Source organism: Mesoplodon bidens (genome assembly GCF_964165515.1).
Source record: "Mesoplodon bidens genome assembly, chromosome: 3".
In the NCBI taxonomy this organism is placed as follows: domain Eukaryota; kingdom Metazoa; phylum Chordata; class Mammalia; order Artiodactyla; family Ziphiidae; genus Mesoplodon; species Mesoplodon bidens.
Window position 1 is genome coordinate 2,138,911 of NC_138178.1, and position 23,225 is coordinate 2,162,135.

General features: G+C 47.6%; 1 protein-coding gene across 2 annotated transcripts in view; it reads left to right on the top strand.

Annotated features, from left to right (window-relative positions):
* JCAD (junctional cadherin 5 associated) overlaps positions 1-4,038 on the top strand; it is an 82,929-nt gene extending 78,891 nt beyond the window's left edge. The window contains exon 4 of one of the 2 annotated variants that reach the window (XM_081226962.1): positions 2,302-4,038. In XM_081226962.1, the coding sequence (XP_081083088.1) occupies positions 2,302-2,317 (16 nt within the window). In that variant the 3' untranslated portion in view covers positions 2,318-4,038. The remainder of the gene's footprint in view (positions 1-2,301) is intronic. The other variant, XM_081226963.1, reaches the window with a different exon arrangement.
* Positions 4,039-23,225: the final 19,187 nt, after the last annotated feature.

Consider the following 23,225-nt stretch of genomic DNA (forward strand, 5'->3'; position numbering starts at 1 on the left):
CATAAAGACTTTCCTTCAGCTTAAAGAGGGTCATTTCAGTGAACATTTTTTAGTGGCTTTTTGGGCTCTAGCTAAGAAGTCAGCAGCTCAAAACTAATTCAGGTCCTAGGCTCCATCTGTGCTGAATGGATTATGTTCCGGGTCAGAAGTGTAATCCTGGCACATCAATGTCCGAACCTCCTGGTCCATCAGCCTCTGCTGGCTGCTCTCCTAATAGAGGTTCAGGAGAAGAGTGGGAGGAGCCTGTCTGCTTGGGCCCGCGGTGGGGAACCTGGGGCAGTTTAATGATGCCAAATAATGCCGTTAGAAGGCGAGGCGTCAGCACGTCCTCAAGGGCAATAGCTTTTGAGGGTGTTCGTACTCGAAATACCCACGAGGGCGGGCCTTAGTGATTTGTCTCCCCTTGAAACGATGCCCATGGGAACCAGGATTCCAAATACCGAGGGTGATGACTTCTCTGCTCTCTGTTCTCTGGACCTCTGCCGGCCGGTGTGGTAGCCCCTGGTCACACATGGCTTCTGAGCACTTGCAGTGTGGCCTGTCCACATTGAGGTGTGCTGTAAGTGTAAAACACACGCCAGAGTTCAAAGACATTCACCCCCAAAATCTAGAACTTCTCAATAATTTTTATATTGATCACCTATTGAAATGATAACCTTTTGGATTTATCTGGTGAAATAAAATACATCCTTGAAATTAATTTCACCTATTTCCTTTTGTTTGCTTTAACACGGCTACTGAAAACTTTAAAATAACATGCTGTGGCTCACGCTATATTTTTATTGGACCTCGACCCCCCCCCCCATGATCTGAAGAAGGAGCCCCTTGTTCTACAGAATTCTCTCCGTGGCGCCCTGTCTCTGGGCCCTCAGCTTCCGCAGTGGAGGTCAGAGAGCAGGCACGTTCCATGGAGGCATCTCCGTGCACCTGCCCTCGGGTGGGCTGCTCCGGGCCCCGGGTCTGTATCACTGGAGGCTTAATAGACACACAGCCTCTCCAGACCTCTCTGCTGCCGGCAGTGAGCCCGCCCGCCTCATTCTCAGCAGCGAAAAGGGCGTCTTTGCTCACAGGGCGTTCCTCCGAATCCACCTAAGGTGAGGCCGATTGAGCACAGAGATGTAGGCTCAGCTGCTACCCCACGCTGCCACGCTGGGTGTGAAGTGTGGACCCTCGGAAGGCGGCTGACTCGCGGGAACTCTGCTTGCTTCCAGCCAGAGAGGCACTTGGTGCGGCAGGTGTTTACAGAGGAGCAGACGCCTTGCCACGAGGAGAGCCTGTCCTGTCTGGCTTGTGACGTGCGGCCCGAGCGCGACAGACGCTGCCTTAGTCATCGCGGTTGCAGTGTCTTGTCATAAACACATCATGGGACATCGAGAAGGTGTCCGGAGGAGGCGGCAAACCATTTTGCTGCCAGAGGGGTGGGCCTCCGTGTGGCCTCCAGGATGCACGTGGTCCAGAGGCTTTGGGAAGAGATGGCTCTGCAACAGCTGTAGTAACTGCCGAATTGTACCACCCTTCCAGGTTTCCTACGTGTTTTCTCTTGAGAACTTAGGAACCGTTTGAGCTGCCGTGGCAGGAAATTCTGACCATGGGAGCCACACGCGTAAGCCTCAGGTTTGCCTGGACCCCAGAGATCTGTGGCCCCCGAGGGCCTAGCCACAGCCCTAATGACGGTCTAGGACTGTTGTTCTTCTGTGTGGCGTCCCGTTTCGGAAACCCAGGCCACCTGGGCCCAGTATGTGTGCCTGTAGAACGGATCATCGTGGCAGCCCAGACTCCCAGGGCCTGCTGCCGGCTGTCGGGTCAGACACAGGAGCCCTGTCATTGCCAGCCCAGCTCTCAGGGTCTCAGGGTCCTCAGGCCCTTCTGGGACATCACTGATCACAAGGACGGGCATTCTACAGCAAGGTTTCCTTAAGTTGTAATTTACACGCACACACAATATCCTCTTTACCATCAGCTACGAGCGTCACTGCTGCTTTACCAGAGTTGCATTTAAAGTTAATTATGTTCCACTGTGAACAACAGGAAGGGACCATCAAAATACTAAGCAACTCCCATTTTTCCATCTGTGATTAGGTAGTGGTCATACACGTCCCTTTAAAACAGCCTTTAGACTGTTTAGATAGCTTTTTACTCCATAGTGAAAAATACCAATAAGATGGGTGAGATGTCTGAAAATGAACGTTTCTACACGTGTGGACTTGGTTCCCTAAACATATTTATTTCTGGTCTGAGGATTAAACAGACAAGAGGCCAACTGAATATACCGCTACTTGTCTTTCGTTTTCTTTTTTGCAGATTCGTACGACCCTAGCAGGGTGGAGAGGGTGTGATGACGTGCCAGTGGAGTACGGGGCTGTGTCATCTGCTAACAGAGTGATCTCCGAGGTGGCCTCAGCCCCGCCGCCTGGGAGGAAGCTGGGACCCTCTCTGTGACATCCTGTCCCCACTGCCACCAGGAAACTCATCAGCCCTAAAGAGTCACTCTGTGGAAGTAAAGCAGTAGTCCGTGGAAACCATCTGTTTTTATAGCACGAAGAGTTAATACCTACATTTAGAAAAGAGTCACAAAGACCCTCCTTAATGATGGGTTTAGCCAAGCTGGTAAAGGGTTTGGTGTTAATCTGGCTGTATGTGAAAACTCAAATGTGGATGATATAATGAATGATTTTAAAAGGACCGTGAATGTCGTGAATCACCCTTCGCTTCCCCGTGGCCTGCGGTCCACGCTCGTGTCATGGAGTTTGGGATGTAGGCCATTGCTAGTGTGTCAGCACTTTGAGTTCTGGGGAAATGTGAACGCATATGTATGATCCATTTCTCATCAGTCTGGCCTTCTGCTGAAGTCACTTTACGTATAAGTAACTTGCCATCAGAGAATAAAGCTGTAGCTTTTAAGTTCCCGAAAGATTAAAACTTGTACCATAATGAACTAAGAGTGTTATTTATCTGGCAATGAGATACTTTGATCGTTTGCAAACATGATGTTGTCTGCTTTGCACTCAGTATTATCTATTTTTATTTCCTGTATGGATGTTTAGAAATTCTTTATATGAAAAATAATTGCTGGTTTAAAATAGACCATTTTAACAAAGTAACTATATTTCTTTTTACAAAAATGCTATTTTTCTATGATGTAAACAATTGTTAGGTGGCAGATTTTTAAGGAAGTTTATTGTATTTAAGACTCTGTATCCCTTTGTGTGAGAGGAACCCAAAGAGGGTTCACATTTGCTTTAAAGCATATAGCCCTTACCCGTTCACAACTCTGCTACTTCTAGTTTATCTTAGAAAGAGATGTCAATATAGGCATTTTTCAGGGTTAATAAAATTAACTTTTCACAAAGATTTTTTTACAAATAGAGCTGTACGGTTATATTTGAAAACAACCCTCTTAAAACCAGCCAACATCCTTACGACAAATTTTTGCTGCCATATCCACTAGAATTACCAAAAAACATAGTTTCATCTTTGTACGTCTGTGGGGATCCGCCCTGAGACCATACTTCCCCTCCTCCCACCCCGCCCCTTTAAAGAAATATGTATTTTTACCTAGAATCATCCTTAATTAGTGTCTGCATAGTTTTCAAAAGTGCTAGAGACATTATATGTATGCCATTACAAAAGTATTACGAGGCCTATGTATTCTACTGTTTACTATTGCATTAACCTGCGCAAAGTTTATGCATTTTTTACGCGTTTGTCCCTTCTTTCTAAGTCGGGTGTTCTTGGGAGCTAACATTTCCTGAATGGTTCCTTGTCTCCTCCCTCCCTCCTTTTCCTCTCCTTTTTGTTTTTTTCTTTCTTCTTTCCTTCTCTCTCGCTCTTTTTCAGAAACCACCTTATCTATTTTTAGGCATTTCAAATTCCTAAAATGTGAACTATTGGGTGGTCTGCAGTTTGGCCCTAAAACGACTCTGGGCTTTCATGGCCTGTTTTTATCTGTACCTTATGATTTTATTTCATCAGAACTTCATGTATTTGGATGGTAATAAACAACACAGAATCCAAGCAGCTCTGAAAAGTCTTTTCAAACACACTTCTCCGCAGCCTTGGTTCTTACCTGTTACTCATAGTTACACCTTTCCAGATTTTGGTTCCTGTGAAATTAGAAGATTCTCTGCTTCTCACAACACACGGGGATGACGGGCCAGGCCTCTGCCAGGATTGGCTGAAACTGCTTTTCCCAGGAAAGATGTCGTGGGGAAGAGGCCGCTTTACTCTGCTGTAGTTGGTGAACCGCGGGGGTCACCTGGTAGCACTCAGTGAGGGTGGCTCCTGGGGGTCCTCGTGGGGTGTGCATCCCTGTTAAGTGCAGATGAAGGAGGGCATGTGTGTATATACGTATGCATATAGACACATGCATGTATCATCCGTGTACATACATCTTAACGGTTCTTACTTCCCCTTATATATATATATATATATATTTTTTTTTTTTTTTTTTTTTTTTTTTTGCGGTACGCAGGCCTCTCACTGTTGCGGCCTCTCCCGTTGCGGAGCACAGGCTCCGGACGCGCAGGCTCAGCGGCCATGGCTCACGGGCCCAGCCGCTCCGCGGCACGTGGGATCTTCCCGGACTGGGGCACGAACCCATGTCCCCTGCATCGGCAGGCAGACTCTCAACCACTGCGCCACCAGGGAAGCCCCCCCCTTACATTTTGTTGGTCCCATCTAACACTTCTTTTAACCCAAAGAATCCAATTACAGCTTATTCCTCGAGAGAAAGAGAAGGGCCCTAAAGGGAAGAAATTACTGAACCTTATGTATATCACAAACCAACTAAACTGCGACACTCTTCCTTTCTTCTAAATTGTTGTATCATAGCACTCTGAAAGCGTTCTGAAAATGTAGTGGAAATTATCCGTATTTATACTTCTAACCTTAATTTCTGGATTCCAGCCTGTACATAAGTCTTCCGGGGGTGGGGAGGTGTGGGGATGGTAACTTTGAAGATGTGGCTTTTAAACTTGCGGATTCTCTAATCAAAAAGAGCTTTTCCAGGGGTTTTGGAGTTCAGCTGATTATTCTTCTATTATTTCTGTTTCTTATACACACACAACCCTCCATTATCATTTGTGGCTGGAAAAGAAGTTTTCATATTTTGTGTTTGTCATTCTTTTTCTCATTCAGATGACTTACTATTAGTGTTTAATAATTGGTGGCTTATAAAATTAAAAATTCTAATTTTGACTATTTGGACTAAAAGAATTATATGAGGAATCACATTTGAAATGTATTTGTATTTCTCGATTTGCAAAAGAAGGGGAAAATGTTGTTAATATAGCTGTAATTACCTTTCTTTGAAGAAAATTTCTGAATGATTGAAAACCAAGTATCTTTAGTATCGTCCTGAACCTTCCGTTTCTGCAGACCCCAGGAAACACCTAAGGATGCACAGCCCCTGATTGCATCTTCAGAATCCTTTTCCACGTTGTACGTTAACTATTTGGGTTCCTTTTTTAAAACTCCCTTAAAAATGTATGTGCTCTCTGAGACCCTGGCTTCCCTCTGAGAGTTGTAGGTTGAGGTTTGAGTCATGTGGAAATTCTCAGTAGATCTTTCTTTTTCCACGTGACTGTTGGTGAAGGGCTGTCTGTCGTTAATGGAAGTCCGAGTGTTTGAACTCAAATGACTCTGAAACTAGACACCGACCGCTTTTACAGCCGTGAAGTGACCTGCTCTGATATCACCTTGGTTTGGGCCCTTCTGGGGACAAGTGATGAATCTGACCCTCTGTTGACACGACTCCTTCCCAGCTCTGAGCAAAAAGGGCTGATGGAGGATAAGATTAACCCCCATCTCATCCGGGACCCTCCAAGATTTTGTTTGTGTGTTTTGGCTATTCTTTTGTTTAAAATGACTAAATTATACACAGCTCAGTGTCAGGTTAACACCTCCTAGTAACTGACCAGTACAGCAGAATCCCTCTCTGAAGATCTGGGCCTAGAGACTTGAGCGCAGTTACGTCACTGCTGCGACTGTCTGTTCTGCCAGGTCCGTGTGCGCGCAGGAGGTGGTGCTCCAGGGATGCAGTGAACGGTGGGAGTGTGTTTCTTACGCTGAGGCGATTGCAGGCCTGGGGATTTCTGCATTTTCTTCTTCTTTTGTTTTGAACTGCGGATTCTGTACATCTGTGTGTGGGAGGCGAGTTGCTTCTCAGGACAGGATTTAAGAGACAGATTCCAAGTGACCTTTAAGAGTTTGCCTGGTGGGAGGTCCTTTGCCAGGAGCGTGGGTTGGTCCACTTGGGGACCCGCCAAGCCAAGACGGGGGAGGTGATAAAATAACATGAAAGAGAGAATGGTCCCCCAGCCTGCATGTTTTGTTTTAAAAAGAAAAAGGGGGTGTGGGGAGTGGTGAAGACTCTAATTCGGCCTCTGGAAAGGGTGGACGGGGCCCAGCTCACAGCTCCCCGGGAGAGTCTCGGGGCCGCGGGCCGCGGGGTGGGGGGAGCAGGGCACCTGCAGAGCCCCGCCCGCGTCCCCTGCGAGCCCCATCGCGGCCGTGTTCACTGCACAGGGCAGGGAGGTCCTTGTTCTGTGGCCTCTGCTCAGCGGCTGCACTTGAACCTCCGGCAAGTCCAGGTCGTCGAGCAATTCGGCCCAGGGCCTCGACTGGGGGTGAAGAGGGAGCGCCCCCCGCCCCGCTCGACGGGAGACCGCTCCGGGGGGCAGCCAGGCCGCTGGGCATCCCACGCACAGCAGGGCCAGTGTCGGGGGGCCCGAGGGACACAGAAGGCCAGTCCAAGTCCAGGTGCGTTGGGCAGGGAAGCCGGAGCAGCCCGGGGAGAAGCGTCGCCTGCGCGCGATGGAAGTCAGCCCGGCGCCCGGCCTGCACGAAGCCACGCCGAAAGCCCTCAAGACACAAAGCGGGACAGCCAAACGCAGGGGATTTGGTGAAGGCGGCGCCCCGTAATCCCATAATTTCTTTGGGCGCCGGTATAATGTATTAACACAGTAAGGCGGGGAGAGAGGGTCCCAGGAAAAGACGCAGCGGGTCACGGCCGATTCCCAGCCGCGGTCGTGGCCCCCATCAGGCTGCCCCCGAGACCCTGACTGGGGAGAGGTGAAGCGGGGGAGACGAGTGGCCCCAGCAGAGCTCAGCTGACTGCCTTCAAGGGGCTCTTCTTGTGTTTCTCTGCACCATGTAAATACTGGCTATTTCGGGATGGTTGACCCGCTAGGGGACACGTATTCCAAATAAAGACTTCACTTGAAAGTACCTGCGTCTGTTGTCTTTGGCCTTGGGGGTGAGAGCTGCCCCGTAAGCCTTAAAGGCTGGCCCCTGGAGGGTAGCAGGCTGCAGGGGGGCAGCTCAGATGGGGCCAGTGATGCAGGAACATGGGGCCCAGGGAGTTGGGGCACCTCTGGTCCCCACCGAGCGCCTCCTGGGTGTTCCAGCTCCTCTCTGCATCTTCCGCAAGGTGGGAAGAGGCCTGGAGTCGATCTGGGGACTGAGTTGGTATTTCGGCTCCACCACTAAACGTGTGGCCTTGCACACGCCCCTTCCCTGACTTCTGTTTCCCCGTCTGCCTCTGTTACCCCTTGAACATAATAATCAGGTGTATGAAAAAGCCCCTGCCTGACCCGTGATGGGTGTTCAGTGCACGGAAATGCATGAAGACCTGGAACTCATGGGAAGCAGGCAGAAGGTTCTCAAGTCCAGGCCTTGGTCCTTCAGGGATTTACTGCCTTGTTTTCAGTATCGCGGGTCTGGAGGTAGATGCAGATTCGGTACCCCATCGGGCTCTCAGTGTGTTTCTAGCAGCCCAGCAAACTGCTAAGCTGTTGTTTCTGAGTTGTAAGAAAACGTGGTTCTTTTTCCCTCTTTCCCATTAGCTTTTCAGACCGTTGTCCTCATTCTTTGCTGGCTCCACGTGTGTGGGCCTCAAAGCTCAAGAGATCCAGTGCCCTCTCGGTAGCCTGAAATTTCAGATCGTGTTAAGACGCGGGTTTAAAAATAAGAGCTATTCCCAGCCAGCTGGCAATTCAAGGCACATATTAGAACATAACTGAAAAAGAAGTCCCTTGACCAAATTAATGCTATGAGATGAAACACGCAAGCCAGGAATCGGGGGCCCCGTCCTGGGCCTGGCTCTGCATAAACCCTCTGTGACTGAGGCCACCTCCTCTACCCACTTGGAAACACTTCACAAGTGGAGAAAAGGGATTGAACTAAATAAGCTGGTTTCTTCCAACTCTAAGATGATATAACTATTTTTTGGCAAAATTGGAAGTCCATAGGGTCTTTTGCCCTGCCAGAACAGTCCAAGAGTAAAATAATTTGAAAATTATGGCTGTGCATGACAGAGGACCGGGTCATAGCTGGGGTAGGGAGCCCTGCCATGACTTATTCTTTCACCGGGGTGGTCCACTTCCCTATTCCAATAACTTATCATGCTTCTCTCTCCACTGCCATAGTTACGGACCAGCCAAGAGACTGACAACATTGAATTCTCCCAAACATTTTTCTTAGGTTAGAGCAGGGCACCGGGATGTTTATGAGCCTGGCAGTCAGTCCAAGGCATTAATCTGCAGTGTCTGAGTAGCCTTCTTTTCTCACGATCTCAGTGCACGCAGGTTGGGAGAAGTTGTGTCTCACCAGCTAAGTCGGCCTTTCTGCTTCTGCCCTGAGCATAAATCTCCCCCCAGATGCTCAGCTTGTATTTCGCAGGCTGGTAATGCTGTCGGCCACTCCATCGCTCGGCATCTGGGGGACAACAGCTCCGTGGAAAACTGAGCATTATTCCTCCCAGGCCCAGTAGGTGTTTCGTCTGGATTCAGCGGGAGAGCCCAGCTCCTCTCTGACGTAGAGGAGGTTTGTGCCGGATCACATAGAGGCTCTATTTGCTGTTCCTTCTCGTGGTTCCTCCTTCTGTCCTGGGCTTCCTGCTGCTGCATTAACTGTGGTTGTTTTTACCTCGCATCACCCCACTGGAGATTCAAAAGCTATCAGAGCAGGGTCAGCTTGTGTAGAAACAAACCCAAATGTGCACTTACCTGGAGTTTCTTCTGAGTATTTAAAATTAAATGCTCAACATGGGGATGGAGGAAAACAAGGAAACCAACATCACTGGGTCCCTACTGTGTGCCAGGTAGGTTATAGCATTAATTTAATATACAATGCTTTACGAAAGACAAACAGGTACAGAGAAGACAAATAGTTGCTTACAGATGCAGCTCGCAGCAGGGGAGGGGTTTAAACCTATTTCTTTACCCCAAAGTGCATGCTGTTCATCTTAGCTTGCTTCATCCCAGGAGGACGAGAGAATGATCCTCCAGTTAGTCAGGAAATTCAAAGGTAACATCTTACCATAATAAATGCATCTGTTAGAATCAGGCTCAGCTGCTTATGTCAGAAAATTGGAAACAACGTAGGTTAAATGAGATAAAAGCTTATGTCTCTCACACTTCCACGGAGTTCAGAGGCAGGCAGTCCAGGGCTAGCGTCTCAGCCATGGCAACTGGGGAGCCAGGCTCCTTACGTCTTTCTGTTCCAGCATCCTCACATGGTGGCTTCCATCCTCGAGGTAAACTCATGGTCCAAGACAGCTGCCAGAGTGCCAGCCATCTCGGACACTTTCCAGGTAGCTGACAGGAGGAAGACTTCTCCTCCCAGATAGGTTAGCCTCCTTTAAAGAGACTTCCAGGAAGTCCTACACCCTTCTGCTTTTATTCCATTTGCTGGAACTTAGTCACATGGTCAAACTAGCTGCAAGGGAGGCTGGGAAAATGTAATCCTTTGAATTGGACACCATTATGAATCTGAATATAATCAGAGTTCTGTTACAAGTGAAAGCAAAAGGGGAACTTATGATGGCTATTGGGGAAAGAATAAGACATGTAAGATGGGTCCTGGGAGGATTCATTTTGAGAGTTTTGTAATTTTACCACAAGCTTTTTTTGTATACAAGCTGTCAGGAGAGTTACTTTGCTTTGGGAAGCCCTACATGGATGAACTTGGACAGAACTCTGTGTTTGAGTCACACCAATATTGTGCCGCACAGGTTATACCAATATTTTTAAATGACTCTCTTTATTATAAGTGTCTGTTACTCTCGGAGGGTCCCCTGTCGAAGTTATAATCATGCCCATATCATATCTGGTTCAGGTACAATCCACATACATGAGATTGTACTATGAAGGATAACAAGCTAAAGTTTGCAGAATTTATTTAATTTACAATAGATCATCTTTATTAAGTTTGGGTACCTCCGATGGATGGTGTCTGTGAAGGAGTTCATTTTTTTCTTTATCCAGAGACATTTCAAGTCACAGAATCATTGCCTAGATGCTGCCATCACATGCAATAGAGAGAAAACATCTTCTTATGAAAATAACAGGTGGTTGTCTGGGGCAGGTTTCTTCAATATGCCTTGCTTGTGGCTTATCGAAGAATCTCCACTGGGCCACCTGCTTCGAGTGAGCTCTGGGATCAGAACCAGGATTCCCACAGAGCGGCCATCTCCACAGGCAACCCCACAACGACAATAGTGAGCGCCTGCCTGGGTGGAGACTCCCAGTCCTAAGAAATTGGGCCACTCCTCAGCCTTTGCCAATTTGGTTACACAGTTTTGTCTGTTCTTGAGTGATATTTATGAAAAGTGGCAATTGGTCATTTTTCTGAGGCTGCACATAAATCCTCCTGTTTGAAGCTGGTGGGTCTCAGTACATCATTGACTAGGGAGCCAGCCCAGCATGGGCCTCCACACAGCTCTGTGTGTTCCACCCACCAATTAGTTCAAAGGCACATTGGGGTCCACAGGGTGTGATGTTTGGATTACTCCCATTGCCATGAAAATACACCCCAGAAGCCCCTCGTTCTGGAAAAATGAATGGCATTCTTACCCCAGTCAATCCAAAGACCTGTAGCTTGAAATAGGGTCATCTCAGCTGACCCACGGGAGTGTGAGTGAGAAACCAATGCTTACCGTGTATGTTCTTGAAATGTTCTTGGTTGCTTGTTAACACAGCATGACAGTGACAAAGCTGCTGACTGGGACACGGGCAAATTCCATTGTTCATTATATGCTGCTGCATTTACAGGGAGAATCGTGTGCTCTCAAGGCATCCACAAATTTTTATAACTTGCAAATGCCTGAGGTCAGGGCCTTCAGGGATATGAAGAATCACCCAGAGAGGGTGTGTGCTCAAGAGATTGGCCCTCTGCCCTTTGACCCTATGCCTGCCTGGCAACCATCAGTGCTAGACTGACCTGGGCTGGTTGCCTTGGGATATCTCACCTCTCACCCACCCAGTTTATACCTGAGAGTCAAGTTGACCTCAGAGCCTTCCTCTGACACTTCTTCAAAGGCTAAAAATCATTAGAGGCACCTCTGCTTTTTGTGCATTCTCCAAAAGCCTCACCCAAGGAGCTGCTGTGTTTCTTAGTGCTCAGATTCATGTCTTTGGAAATATCCTTGGTTTCTAAAGGGATGGTCACTTGGGAGAGACTAGGAAATACAGAACATTTGAGGGTCATGGAATCCGAGTTGGCATTCCAGCCAAATATCAACACTGGCCCTTGGCCATTGGGATAAACGCCTTCAGGGATGACCAACTGTGGCAAAGGGTGTCCCCAAATCCCCACCAGACAAAAAAGCCCTTCTGAAGAGCAGAGCCTGCTGGAGAGTGCTGGCAGCCTCGCTCAGGCCAGGCATGCTTGGGATTTGCAGGCAGCGCCTGGCTGTCTGTGTGGGCAGACGCTGGGAAGTGGCCCACTGCTCAGGGCTCGGAGGTGTGGGCTCTGTTCTGTGGTTCCAGGGATGAGGGGGGCCGCCGTCCAGAGCATCCTTAGATGAGGTGTCCCACCGGTGTTCAGACACTAGAGGGCAGCGTCGGCTCATGCCGAGGAGCGAGCTGGTCCAGAGCATCTGATCCCCCGGGGCTGCGGGGAGGGCTGGCAGCTTTTCCCGCAAACAGAACCCCCAGACCTACTCATCTAAGATCTGGGTTGAGGTACTTTGCTGCAATGGGCCGGCACGAAAGAAAGGCTCTTAAGGGATTCTGCTGCTGGACCCAAACTTGATTTGTGAAAATATGCAGATAACCACAAACCTTTTGTTAAAAGCATATACGGGCCTTAGAGCCAGCGGGGCCTTGGACGAATAGGCGTCTTGTCACTTACTGTGTGACTCTAGCATGTTGTCATAGAGAGGGTTTCAGGAGGATCAGATAAAATAACGCGCGCGGAGAGCTTCGCAAAGCCCTATTCAATCAAAGTTCATCAGCAGTCATGCTGCGGCCTGGAGAAGAGGCCAGGCCGAGCACAAGCCCCAGAGGAGACGGGGCAGGAACTGGGGCTCCTGCAGGCACCCCGCTCCCAGCAGGGGCGCAGCCAGAGCCCTTCCCGGGCAAGAGCCCCTTGCCGACACCTGTTGAAGCACGAAGCCAGACCTCAGGCCAGACCACTCGACCTCTCGAGCCTGGCCACCTTCACTGCAGAGCAATTGCCCCTCGGGTACGGCTCTCTGGGGGACAGAGCAGCACCGGCGTGTAGACGTGAGTGCGGCTGGCTGACCACCAGCCCCCCGTCCCGCAGCCGGGCTCAGCCCCGTCGCCCGGGCGGCTCCAGGTCCGGGTTGCTTCTGGGCGTCCTGAGCGCCCTTGTAGCCCTCTGCCAGCCCTGCAAGCACGATAACCGGGACGCAGCCCAGTTATTCAGCACACCTCTCACCTGTTTTCAAAGGTGCTCAGTCTTGGAAGCTTCCGAAGTTTCTAAGGTCAGTGACTGCTGAGTGCTCCCGGCGCTGTAATTTGTAGGTTGTCGTGGGGATGAAAGGGGCTCGAGTGACATCAGAGATCATCCTGCCAGGGGCCCCGGAGGCCAGATTTCTCAGGGTTAGACTCGGCGATTCACCAAGTAGCCAGGTGGCCTGGGGCAACTACTTCACCTCTTCCTGCCCCAACTCCCCATCCGCATAAGCAACACAGTGGGGTCGTCTCGGCCCCACCCCTCACAGGGGACAATTGTCAGCATCCGTGCAGCAAGAACACCAGATGGACGCCCAGTACTTACACTTCACGTGGCGCTTTTCTCGGGGGACAGCTCTCTGTGGGTCCCCTGCCCGTCTGTTGACTGCTCTTGGTCTAGATTTTGCTCTCGACCAGCTTTCCAAGGTTGTTTACAGAATGAGCAGTCTGAATATTTATCTATCTATCTATCTATCTATCTATTTATTTATTTCTTTATTACAGTCTCTTCCTCCATTCATCCATCCATGGGCCCTGAGGTTGTTTCCATATCTTGGCTATTGTAAAGAATGTTGCAATGAACATGGGTGCAGATATCTTTTCAAGTTACTGTGTTTGTTTCCCAGGTTATTACAGGATATTGAATACAGTTCCCTGTGCTATCCAGTACATCCTTGTTGTTTGTTTTACATATAGTCTGATGTGTATCTGTTAATCCCATAGTCTTAATTTATCCCTCCTCCCTTCCCTTTTGGTAACCCAAAGTTTCTTTTCTATGTCTGTGAGTCTGTTTCTGTTTTGTAAATAAGTTCATTTGGACTATTTTTTAGATTCCACGTATAAGTGATATCATATAATATCTGTCTTTCTCTGTCTGGCTTACATCACTTAGTATGATCATCTCTAGGTCCATCCATGTTGCTGCAGATGGCATTACTTCATTTGTTTTTTATGGTTGAGTCATATTCCGTGGTATATATGTACCACCTCTTCTTCATCCATTCCTCTCTCAATGGACATTTAGGTTGCTTCCATGTCTTGGCTACTGTAAGTAGTGCTGTTATGAGCACTCGGGTGCAGGTATCTTTTCAAATTAGAGTTTTCATCTTTTCTGGATATACAACGGGGAGTGGGATTGCTGGGTCGCATGGTAGTTCTAGTTTTAGTTTTTAATGGAACCTCCATCCTGTTCTGCACAGTGGCCACCCTCCCGTCCCCTTGTTGTGTATTTTTTAATAAAAGAGACCTCGGACTGCAGGTTCCAAACATTTTGTGTGTGTGTCTGTGTGTATTTGTTTGTGTGTGTATCTGTGTGTGTGTGGAGAGGAGGGTAGGGAGCCCACTGGAAAGAGGAAAAAATGGGCTTGGCTGGCATTTGGTACTTTGGTGACAAGTCTTGAATGACACCAGATTCCTACTGTGGGGATTGGGCACAGAGCGGCTTCTCGTCCCTCCTCCCAGGCTCGGGGGCTTTGGGCGAGTGCCCAGCGGGTTCCCACGGCCGGCCGCCAGGCCTGCTCCACACGGAGGAGCCCCCGTGGTGTGCTGTCCTCGCGGGGATGTACACTGTAAAAGCGTAAACTACGCCCCGGCTTTGAAGGCTTCAAAAAACAAATGCAAAATAGCTCGGTATTTGTATATTACACATGGAAATACTACTTTAGTATATTGGGTTAAATAGAACACAGTACTAAATTAGTTTCACCTGCTTCTCCTTTTTGAAAGTCACCGATGAGGCTGGCCTACGTGGCTCACATTACAGTTCTACTGGGTGGTGCTGCCCTGTCGGCCACGACGTGTTCCAGGAAAGGGGCAGGGATGACGTGCTCGCCCAGCATCACAAACCTAGCGTCTGCATCTAAGGCAGCAACTCCCCTACCTTTCCTGCCTCAGCCAGGCGGTCACGTGCTGGCTCTGGATGAAGCCCACTCTGGAGAGGTTTGGCAGGAAGGTGAGGTGTTCCCGTTTTCTTCATCGCGGGCCCCGCAGCACCCAGCGCAGGGCCTGGCACATACGCACTGGACGCAGGCTGTCCGGTTACTTAATCCTCCCTCTCCGCTCGTCGCCTCTGACGCGAAGTCCTGGTCCTCCAGCCTTCGCAATGCTGCCCCCTGCTGGCCAGTTGTAGGAAGAGCCCAGCCAGGTCTCGGAAGCCCTGGGGTGTGTGCGGTGCGCCATGTGCCCGTGTGACGTGAGCGCGTTCCTCGTGCGCGCACTGTGTGTGCGTGTGGGGGCGTGATGGTGTGTGTGCGCAACACGTGCCACTGTTTAACGCTCCGCAGCTGACAGGGGTCCTCAGCGACCCTCTCCGCCCCATTCCCGGAGCAGCAGTTGTTGGGTCCAAACATCCTCAAGGGGTTGAGGAAAGAGTCCCCGTTTACAAATCGGGGTCCCCCTGGTGTTTGCCCAGCACAGAATTATTCCCGAATAGCGGTCCTTTGCGGGGCCACCAGAAGTCTCAAGGAGGAAATTCTAGCTCGAGTCTGTTGTAGTTCAGGTGTTCCCTGCTCTGTGCTAAACCGCTTGCTTCCAGGCTGAGGGGTGAACTTGCGCGGGGAAGGTGGCAGTGAGGGATTGAGAGGGGCTGTGGGAGGGCTGGATTCTCCACGGTGGGGACAGACAAGAACAGAAAGCGGCATGACGTCTGATGGCTGAGCTTCCTGGAGATCCCAAAACATGTGGTGCAGACATTCATGTGTCGGAAACACCTGTAAGCCGGTGACTGCGTGTCCTCACCCCACGGCAGGCGGGCTCAGCCGAGCATGGCAGGTGGAGAAAGCAGTAGGGCCCAGGTACTGGGAGGCCTAAAATCCCTCCCTTCTGATTAAATCCCATTTTTTCAGGTCTCTGCTCTGTGCCAGGTGGCAGCCAGCTAAACTGATAAGCTAGTGGATTAATGCTTTGTTCCTTTCTATGTCCCAGCTCTGCAATTCCACATGGCCTTCTGGATGTACATGGTGATTTACTGTTCGTTCATTCAACAACTACCTTCTGCCAAACACACAGTTAGTCCCCAGGCCAGAGATACTCAATGTCTTCTGAGAAAGAGACAGAGACGGAGAGACAGAGAGAGGGATGGAGAGAATTTCAGTGCAGCGAGCAGATTCTAAGCAGCAGAGTAGAGGTATCTATAAATAAATGGATTTGGAATCAGGGGAGATAACACAATCCAATGCTTGGCGAGGCCCACGGAGACTTCCCAGAGGAGCAGAGAGTTTGGGATGCATTTTGAACAGGGAGCAAGTGATCTCTAGGGGGAGAAGTGAGGAAAGAACTTTCTACAGGAAGGAACAGTGTCCAAGAAAGCACAGAGCGTGGGATGTCTTGACTTATAGCCGGGTGGGAATTTCAAGTCCCCCAAAGTGAAGCAGGACATTTGGCATTCTTCAACTATGGGCTTTTCTAAAGGAATTCTTCCAACTCTTGCTTCTAGGGACGAGGACACCACATTGGTGATGCGTGCCATTCCCACTGCATTGCCTCAGGATCTGCATGGGGTCAGTTTGTGAAGGGTGTAGACTTCCATGAGTTATGTGCTTGAAATTGTCCCAGATGGGGGATAACCCTGAATAGTTTCACCTGCTCAGCCCAGATGTGGTGAGTGAGACACCTGAGAGGTCTACCTCGGTCCAGTTCTTTATTAATAAACATAGGGACACAAAGGAAAAAGACAAGACTGTTCTTTGGGGGATCCCAGGAGGGATGGAAAGGGATTCATTTCTCTTGGTTCCCTTCGGCTCCTGATTTGAGGTGACTAATATGTTAATCACCCTTTTGCTGCCTCACTAGCTCGTAGGAATGAAATATTCCCCCAGCACACAGCTCTTCCTACACAAATGCTGGCCAGGGTTCTCTCTACCCCGTGGAGAGCCGTTTGCTTCCTTGCACATGTGGAGCTGAACTGTTCTTCTCCCCTTCCATTCTGCTGAGTAAGCAGACCCTGAATAACGACACCTGCATCCTATTCAGTCTGCAACGGGGGCCAGCGGGGAGGGAAGCTGGTGTGTGAGGGACCAAGGGCGGCGAGGGCTGGGTGCAGCAGGGCCTTGTCTCCTGTTTCTTATCAAAAGAGGCAGTGCAGACATTTCAGAGGCAGGATCGCAGGCCGATAGACAGTGATGCTTCTTGTTTATTGAGTGACACACACATTCAAGCCATTGCCCACGGATGGTCAGCCTGTTGGTAGCCCCTGTTTCCTGGCTATTCCCTTTTAGTTGAACAGAAATTTAACTCTTTACTAGGACCCTAATAAGGCAGACTTTGGAACGAAGGAGAAAGCAAAAGTACACTGTTTCCTTCCCCAGTGATTTAGCACTTTGAACATTTCCATCCTAAAAGCGTTTATACACCACTTAGAAAGACGGTAGCTCTTCTGAAATGAACACAGTACTAATTTGAAAATAGAATCATCAACACTGACACTAAATATCACCGTCATCACTATTAGTGGACGCAGGCTCAGTGTATGCATGTAAACCTTTGCCAGATAAGTGCATACCATGGTGCCATTATCTCTGGTATTTCAAAATGCTGTTGCTGGGAGCTTCTTGACAGAAAAGCTGACATCACCATTCACATTACCCTGATCATATCTGTTTTTATACAAATGGACATTTAGGTCACATTTTTTCCATCGCATCTCAAGCCAGCCGTGAGCAGTGACATCTGGGATGAGCTTGCCCGCTGACTCACCGCCTGGGGTAATGACTCCCTTCCAGCTATGCAGAGTGTGTTACAGATGCCTCATTTATTTTCCACCTTTCCACATAGTTAGCATGTAGGGGACTGAAAGTCAAAATACTGTCCATCGGTAGATGCATGCATACACAAAATGTGGTATAGACATACAACAGAATGTTTCCCAGCCTTAAGAAGGAAGGAATTCTGACACACACTACAACCTGGATGCACTTGAAGACATTATGCTAACTGAAATAAGCCAGTCACAAAAGATAAATACTGTATGATTCCTCTTATATGAAGTACCTAGACTAGTCAAATTCTTGTCAAATTCATAGAGACAAAATAGAATGGTGGTTGCCAGGGGCTGGGGGAGAGTTAGTATTGAGTGGGTACAGATTTCAGCTGGAGAAGATGAAAAAGTTCTGAAGATGGATGGTGGTGATAGTTGCACAATAATGTGAATGTACTTAATGCCACAGAACTATACGCTTAGAATGGTTAAAATGGTGACATTTAGGGACTTCCCTGGTGGCACAGGGGTTAAGAATCTGCCTGCCAATGCAGGGGACACGGGTTCGAGCCCTGGCCCGGGAAGATCCCACATGGCACGGAGCAGCTAAGCCCGTGCGCCACAACTACTGAGCCTGCACTCTAGAGCCCGCAAGTCACAACTACTGAGCCCAGGTGCCACAACTACTGAAGCCTGCGCGCCTAGAGCCCATGCTCCACAACAAGATAAGCCACCGCAATGAGAAGCCCACGCACCGTAACGAATAGTAGCCCCTGCTCGCCACAACTAGAGAAAGCCCATGTGCAGCAACGAAGACCCAATGCAGCCAAAAAAAAAAAGTACACAGACAAGTGTGTTTATGAAAAAAATGGCAAATTTTCTATATATTTTGCCACAATAAAAAAGTAAAAATACTGTCATGTGAGAAATTGAGATTACAAACAGACTATTTGATCAGTTCGAGAATTTCTATCCTAAAATTCCTCTTTTTTCATACTCCACTGTGCCTGTAGATTTAACACTCTGGTTTTAGTGGTGGGGTGGTCTTCTGTGGCCCATCTGTGTAATCTTCTCCCCAGTGTCTCATAAAAAGCAAGCTCCTCTCTTCTATTCACTATTGTACATGTAACTTGCCTCTAAGGTGATAGGGTAACTTTCCTAAGCCTTCCTGGATGTTTCTCTCCTGAGTTTATTACCCTCCCTCCTCAGGAACTGAAGAAAAATATTCCAGCCTGTATGGCCCGGCACCCACCCCCACTGGGCCTGCACATCTGAAGATGTGGAATCCCGTCAACTCAGGGGCTGCTGAGCCCCTTGAACCAGCCCTGCTGAGGATGTGTGGTGGGTTTTACCATGATGTGGGTGTTTAAAGTATGGTCGTGTGTGGGAGGCACCTCTGGGACATCTTCTCTGATGAGGACCTCTCCTGAAATAGAACGCCCTAGTCATTGCCAAAAGTTGCTGTTTTAAGCTGTATGCTTTGCATTGGTGATAGTTGTTATTTTTTTAATTGAAGTATAGTTGATTTACAACATTGCGTTAGTTTCAGGTATACAGCAAGGTGATTCAGCTATATATATATGTATTTTTTCAGATTCTTTTCCATTATAAGTTATTACAAGATATTGAATATAGTTCCCTGTGCTATACAGTAAGTCCTTGTTGTTTATTTTATATATAGTAGATTGTATCTGCTAATCCTAAACTCCTAATTTACCCCTCCCCCTGCTTTTCCCCTTTGGAAACCATAAGTTTGTTTTCTATGTCTGCGAGTCTGTTTCTGTTTTGTAAATAAGTTCATTAATTTTTGATTCCACATATAACTGATATCATATGATATTTGTCTTTCTCAGTATGATGATCTCTAAGTCCATCCATGTTGCTGCAAATGGCATTATTTCATTCTTTTTTATGGCTGAGTAATATTCCATTGTAGACATACCACATCTTCTTTATGGTGATAATTTGTTGATGTCCTTAGTATCTATCAGGTGCTTTGATTAGCTTCCTTGATCCCCATAACTTAAAGGGGTGGGCTGTGACACACAACCTTTCCCATTGTGGGCGCTGAGGGAAATAAGGCCAAAGGGATCAAGAGATGTGCCTAAGGCCATGTTCTCACATGTGAGTGCATTTCAGGACCACTTGGAAGGCTTGTTAAAACAGTTTTCTGGACCTCCTCCTGGAGCTTCTGATTCCATAGGGCAGTGGTGGGGCCTGAGAACTGGCATTTCTCACAAGCTCGCATGATGATGGTGATGCTGGCGGTGCCACCTGTCAGGGGCCACACTTTGAGAAGCACCAGCCTGAAGTCACAGAGTTGGCAGAACCAAGCCCAGTGCCCTTCCACTCCGAGTTCTGTCTCTACCAATCAATGACAGTGTGTGTAGAAGGGGTCATGCCAATTCAAAAAACTGATTCCACAGACCACTCCTCAAACAGTGTCATTATTTCATAATCGATTATCCTATTAGTTATCGATTATCCAATTAGCCCCCGGAAGGCAAGAATCACGTCATCCATCCCTTTCACCAAAAGCTCCCAGGAGAGTAAACCACAAGTGGCTGTGATGAACATGTGATGAACAGGTAATTTTCCGAGATGAATAGCCCACCCCAACCGTCTACTGATTTCTAAGGTGCACTTTTCAATCGCTGGGAAGGCAGACAAGCCGAGTCTTCCCTCCCGCCCCCTCACCTGCTGGACCATCCTTCATCATCATGGGGCTCCTCTTGGACGTGATGTATCGAACTTTCTCCCGCCTGCAATAAAGAAGGCCTCGCGCCTGGAAACAAAATCTATAGCAAAGTGCTGGACACCTACCACCACCTTCTGGTGAACTGGGTCCGCAGGCCGGGTTACTCAGAAGCCGGGCCACGCTCAGGCTGTTCCCAATGTCAGCATCCACGTGGGGCTGCTCCCCTGGCATTGGGGCAGCCGCGAGGGGCTCGGCCCTGAACCCCACGTCTGCACCGCAATAGCCACCGGATGACATCATCAGGGTCCTCAGTGCTCTTGGGAGGATTTTCTCTCTCTCACACACATACACACACACACACACATGCACACACAATTTACTTGTTCAGTCTTCTGCATTAATACATATACTCAATGTGACACAAATCATTTCAACTTTTGTTGTTTTAACTCCCTAAAAGGGTGAGTTTCAATTTTCTGGCAAACACAAATAATTAAATAGCCAACATGGATGTGTGTGTGTGTGGATGTCTTATGTGTGTGTGTGTTTGTGTGTCTGTGTATGTGTGTTTGTGTGTCTGTGTGTGTGTCTGTCTCTGTGTGAGTGTGTGTCTGTATGTGAGAGTGTGTGACTGTGTGTGTATCTGTGTGTGTCTGTGTGTGTGAGAGTGTGTGTGTATGAGAATGTGTGTGTGTCTATGTGTGTGTGTGTGTGTGCGTGTGCGTGTGAGTGTGTGTGTGTTACAGACAAGGAGACTCACAAGATGCCCGGGAACCTGAGAGGAGAAGGCTCTTCTGCTTCAGGCCTCAAGGCTGGGTTCTTTCCCACCCGACTGTGAGGTCTGCACGTTCCCCCCTGCCTGGCCTGTAGGCCTCTGAGGCTGCGTCTCTAGATTGATGGGGTGCCATTTAAATTATTTATATGTTTTTACTTTCCTAGGCCAAGCCAATAACGATTGGAAGTTCTCTGGTTTATGTTCTGGCAAATGTCGACAAAGCAAAACAAAACACAGCAAAACTCCATTTCCGAGGCATCCAAAGAGGGGAAAGGGAAAGAGAGTTTCAGAACATGGAACGCTCAGCCATCGGAGTTCCATCTAATGCTTATGCTTCACAAAGAAGTGAGGACACGTGCCTGCAGCCCAGGACAGGGTCATGCGTACCCAAGAGCACAACAATGCACTTGGACTTGTGGCTGTGAGTCTGTGCAGCTGTGGCCAAGCCATCTTGGACCCTGAGGCAAAAGGAAAATTCAGCAAAGGTGATTCCATCTTTATTTAAAATTTCGATGGTTTGTTCCTCGTGGATTCTTTTGCATTAATTATTTTTTAACATTTTTATTGGAGTATAATTGCTTTACAGTGTTGTGTTAGTTTCTGCTATATAACAAAGTGAATCAGCTATACGTATACATATATCCCCATATCCCCTCCCACTTGCGTCTCCCTCCCTCCCACCCTATCCCACCCCTCTAGGTGGTCACAAAGCACCAAGCTGCTCTCCCTGTGCTATGCGGCTGCTTCCCACTAGCTATCTATTTTATATTTGGTAGTGTATATAAGTCCATGCCACTCTCTCTCATGTCCTTTAGTTGGAGCATTTAATCCACTTACATTTAAGGTAATTATCGATATGTATGTTCCTATTAACATTTTCTTAATTGTTTTGGGTTTGTTATTGTAAGTCTTTTCCTTCTCTTGTGCTTCCTGCCTAGAGAAGTTCTTCTAGCATTTGTTGTAAAGCTGGTTTGGTGGTGCTGAATTCTCTTAACTTTTGCTTATCTGTAAAGGTTTTAATTTCTCCATCGAATTTGAATGAGATTTTGGCTGGGTAGATTAATCTTGGTTGTAGGTTTTCCCCTTTCATCACTTTAAATATGTCCTGCCACTCCCTTCTGGCTTACAGAGTTTCTGCTGAAAAATCAGCTGCTAACTTTATGGGTATTCTCTTGTATGTTATTTGTTGCTTTTCCCTTGCTGCTTTTAATAATTTTTCTTTGTATTTAATTTTTGATAGTTTGATTAATATGTGTCTTGGCATGTTTCTCTTTGGGTTTATCCTTTATGGTACTCTCTGTGCTTCCTGGACTTGACTATGTCCTTTCCCATGTTAGGGAAGTTTTCAACTCTAGTTTCTTCAAATATTTTCTCAGTCCCTTTCTTTTTCTCTTCTTATTCTGGGACCCTTATAAATCAAATGTTGGTGCATTTCATGTTGTCCCAGAGGTCTCTGAGACTGTCCTCAATTCTCTTCATTCTTTTTTGCTTATTCTGCTCCCTGGCAGTTATTTCCACCATTTTATCTTCCAGCTCACTTATGTGTTCTTCTGCCTACATTATTCCGCTGTTGATTCCTTCTAGAGTATTTTTAATTTCAGTAATTGTGTTGTTCTTCACTGTTTGTTTGCTCTTTGTTTCTTCTAGATCCTTGTTAAATCCTTGTTTCTTGTATTTTCTCCATTCTGTTTCTGAGACTTTTGATCATCTTTACTATCATTACTCTGAATTCTTTTGAAGGTAGGTTGCCTATTCCATCTTCATTTATTTGATCTTGTAGGTTTTTACCTTGCTCCTTGTCTGTAATGTATTTTTTTGTGGTTTCTTTCTTTTTTTTGATGTGTGGTGATGTATTCCTGTCTTACTGGTTGCTTGGCCTGAGATGTCCAGCACTGAAGTTTGCAGGCAGTTAGATAGAGCTGGGTCTTGGTGTTGAGATGAGGACCTCTAGGAGGCCTTACACTGAATGATATTCCCTGGGGTCTGAGTTTCTCTGTTAGTCCAGTGGTTTGGACTCACAGTTCCCACCACAGGAGCTAAGGCCTGACCTTTGCCCTGGGAACCAAGATCCTGCAAGCTTCATGTTGTGGTTAAAAAAAAAAAAAAAAAAAGGAAGAAAGAAAAAGAGCAGTACAATACCAAAGAATGAAAAACAAAATAAAATTAGAAAGATAAAAAATATATTAGGAAAAATAAAACTATAATTGAAACAACTGCAATAAGGTAAAATAAAACCACAGCAGAAAAAAGAAAAAACAAAGGTTGGGGGGGGGGTTGGGGGGCAACAAGCCAAAAGGAGAGATCACTATCAAAGTATAAAGAATAAAATAAAAGTAGAAAAATAAAAGATATATTAGGGGG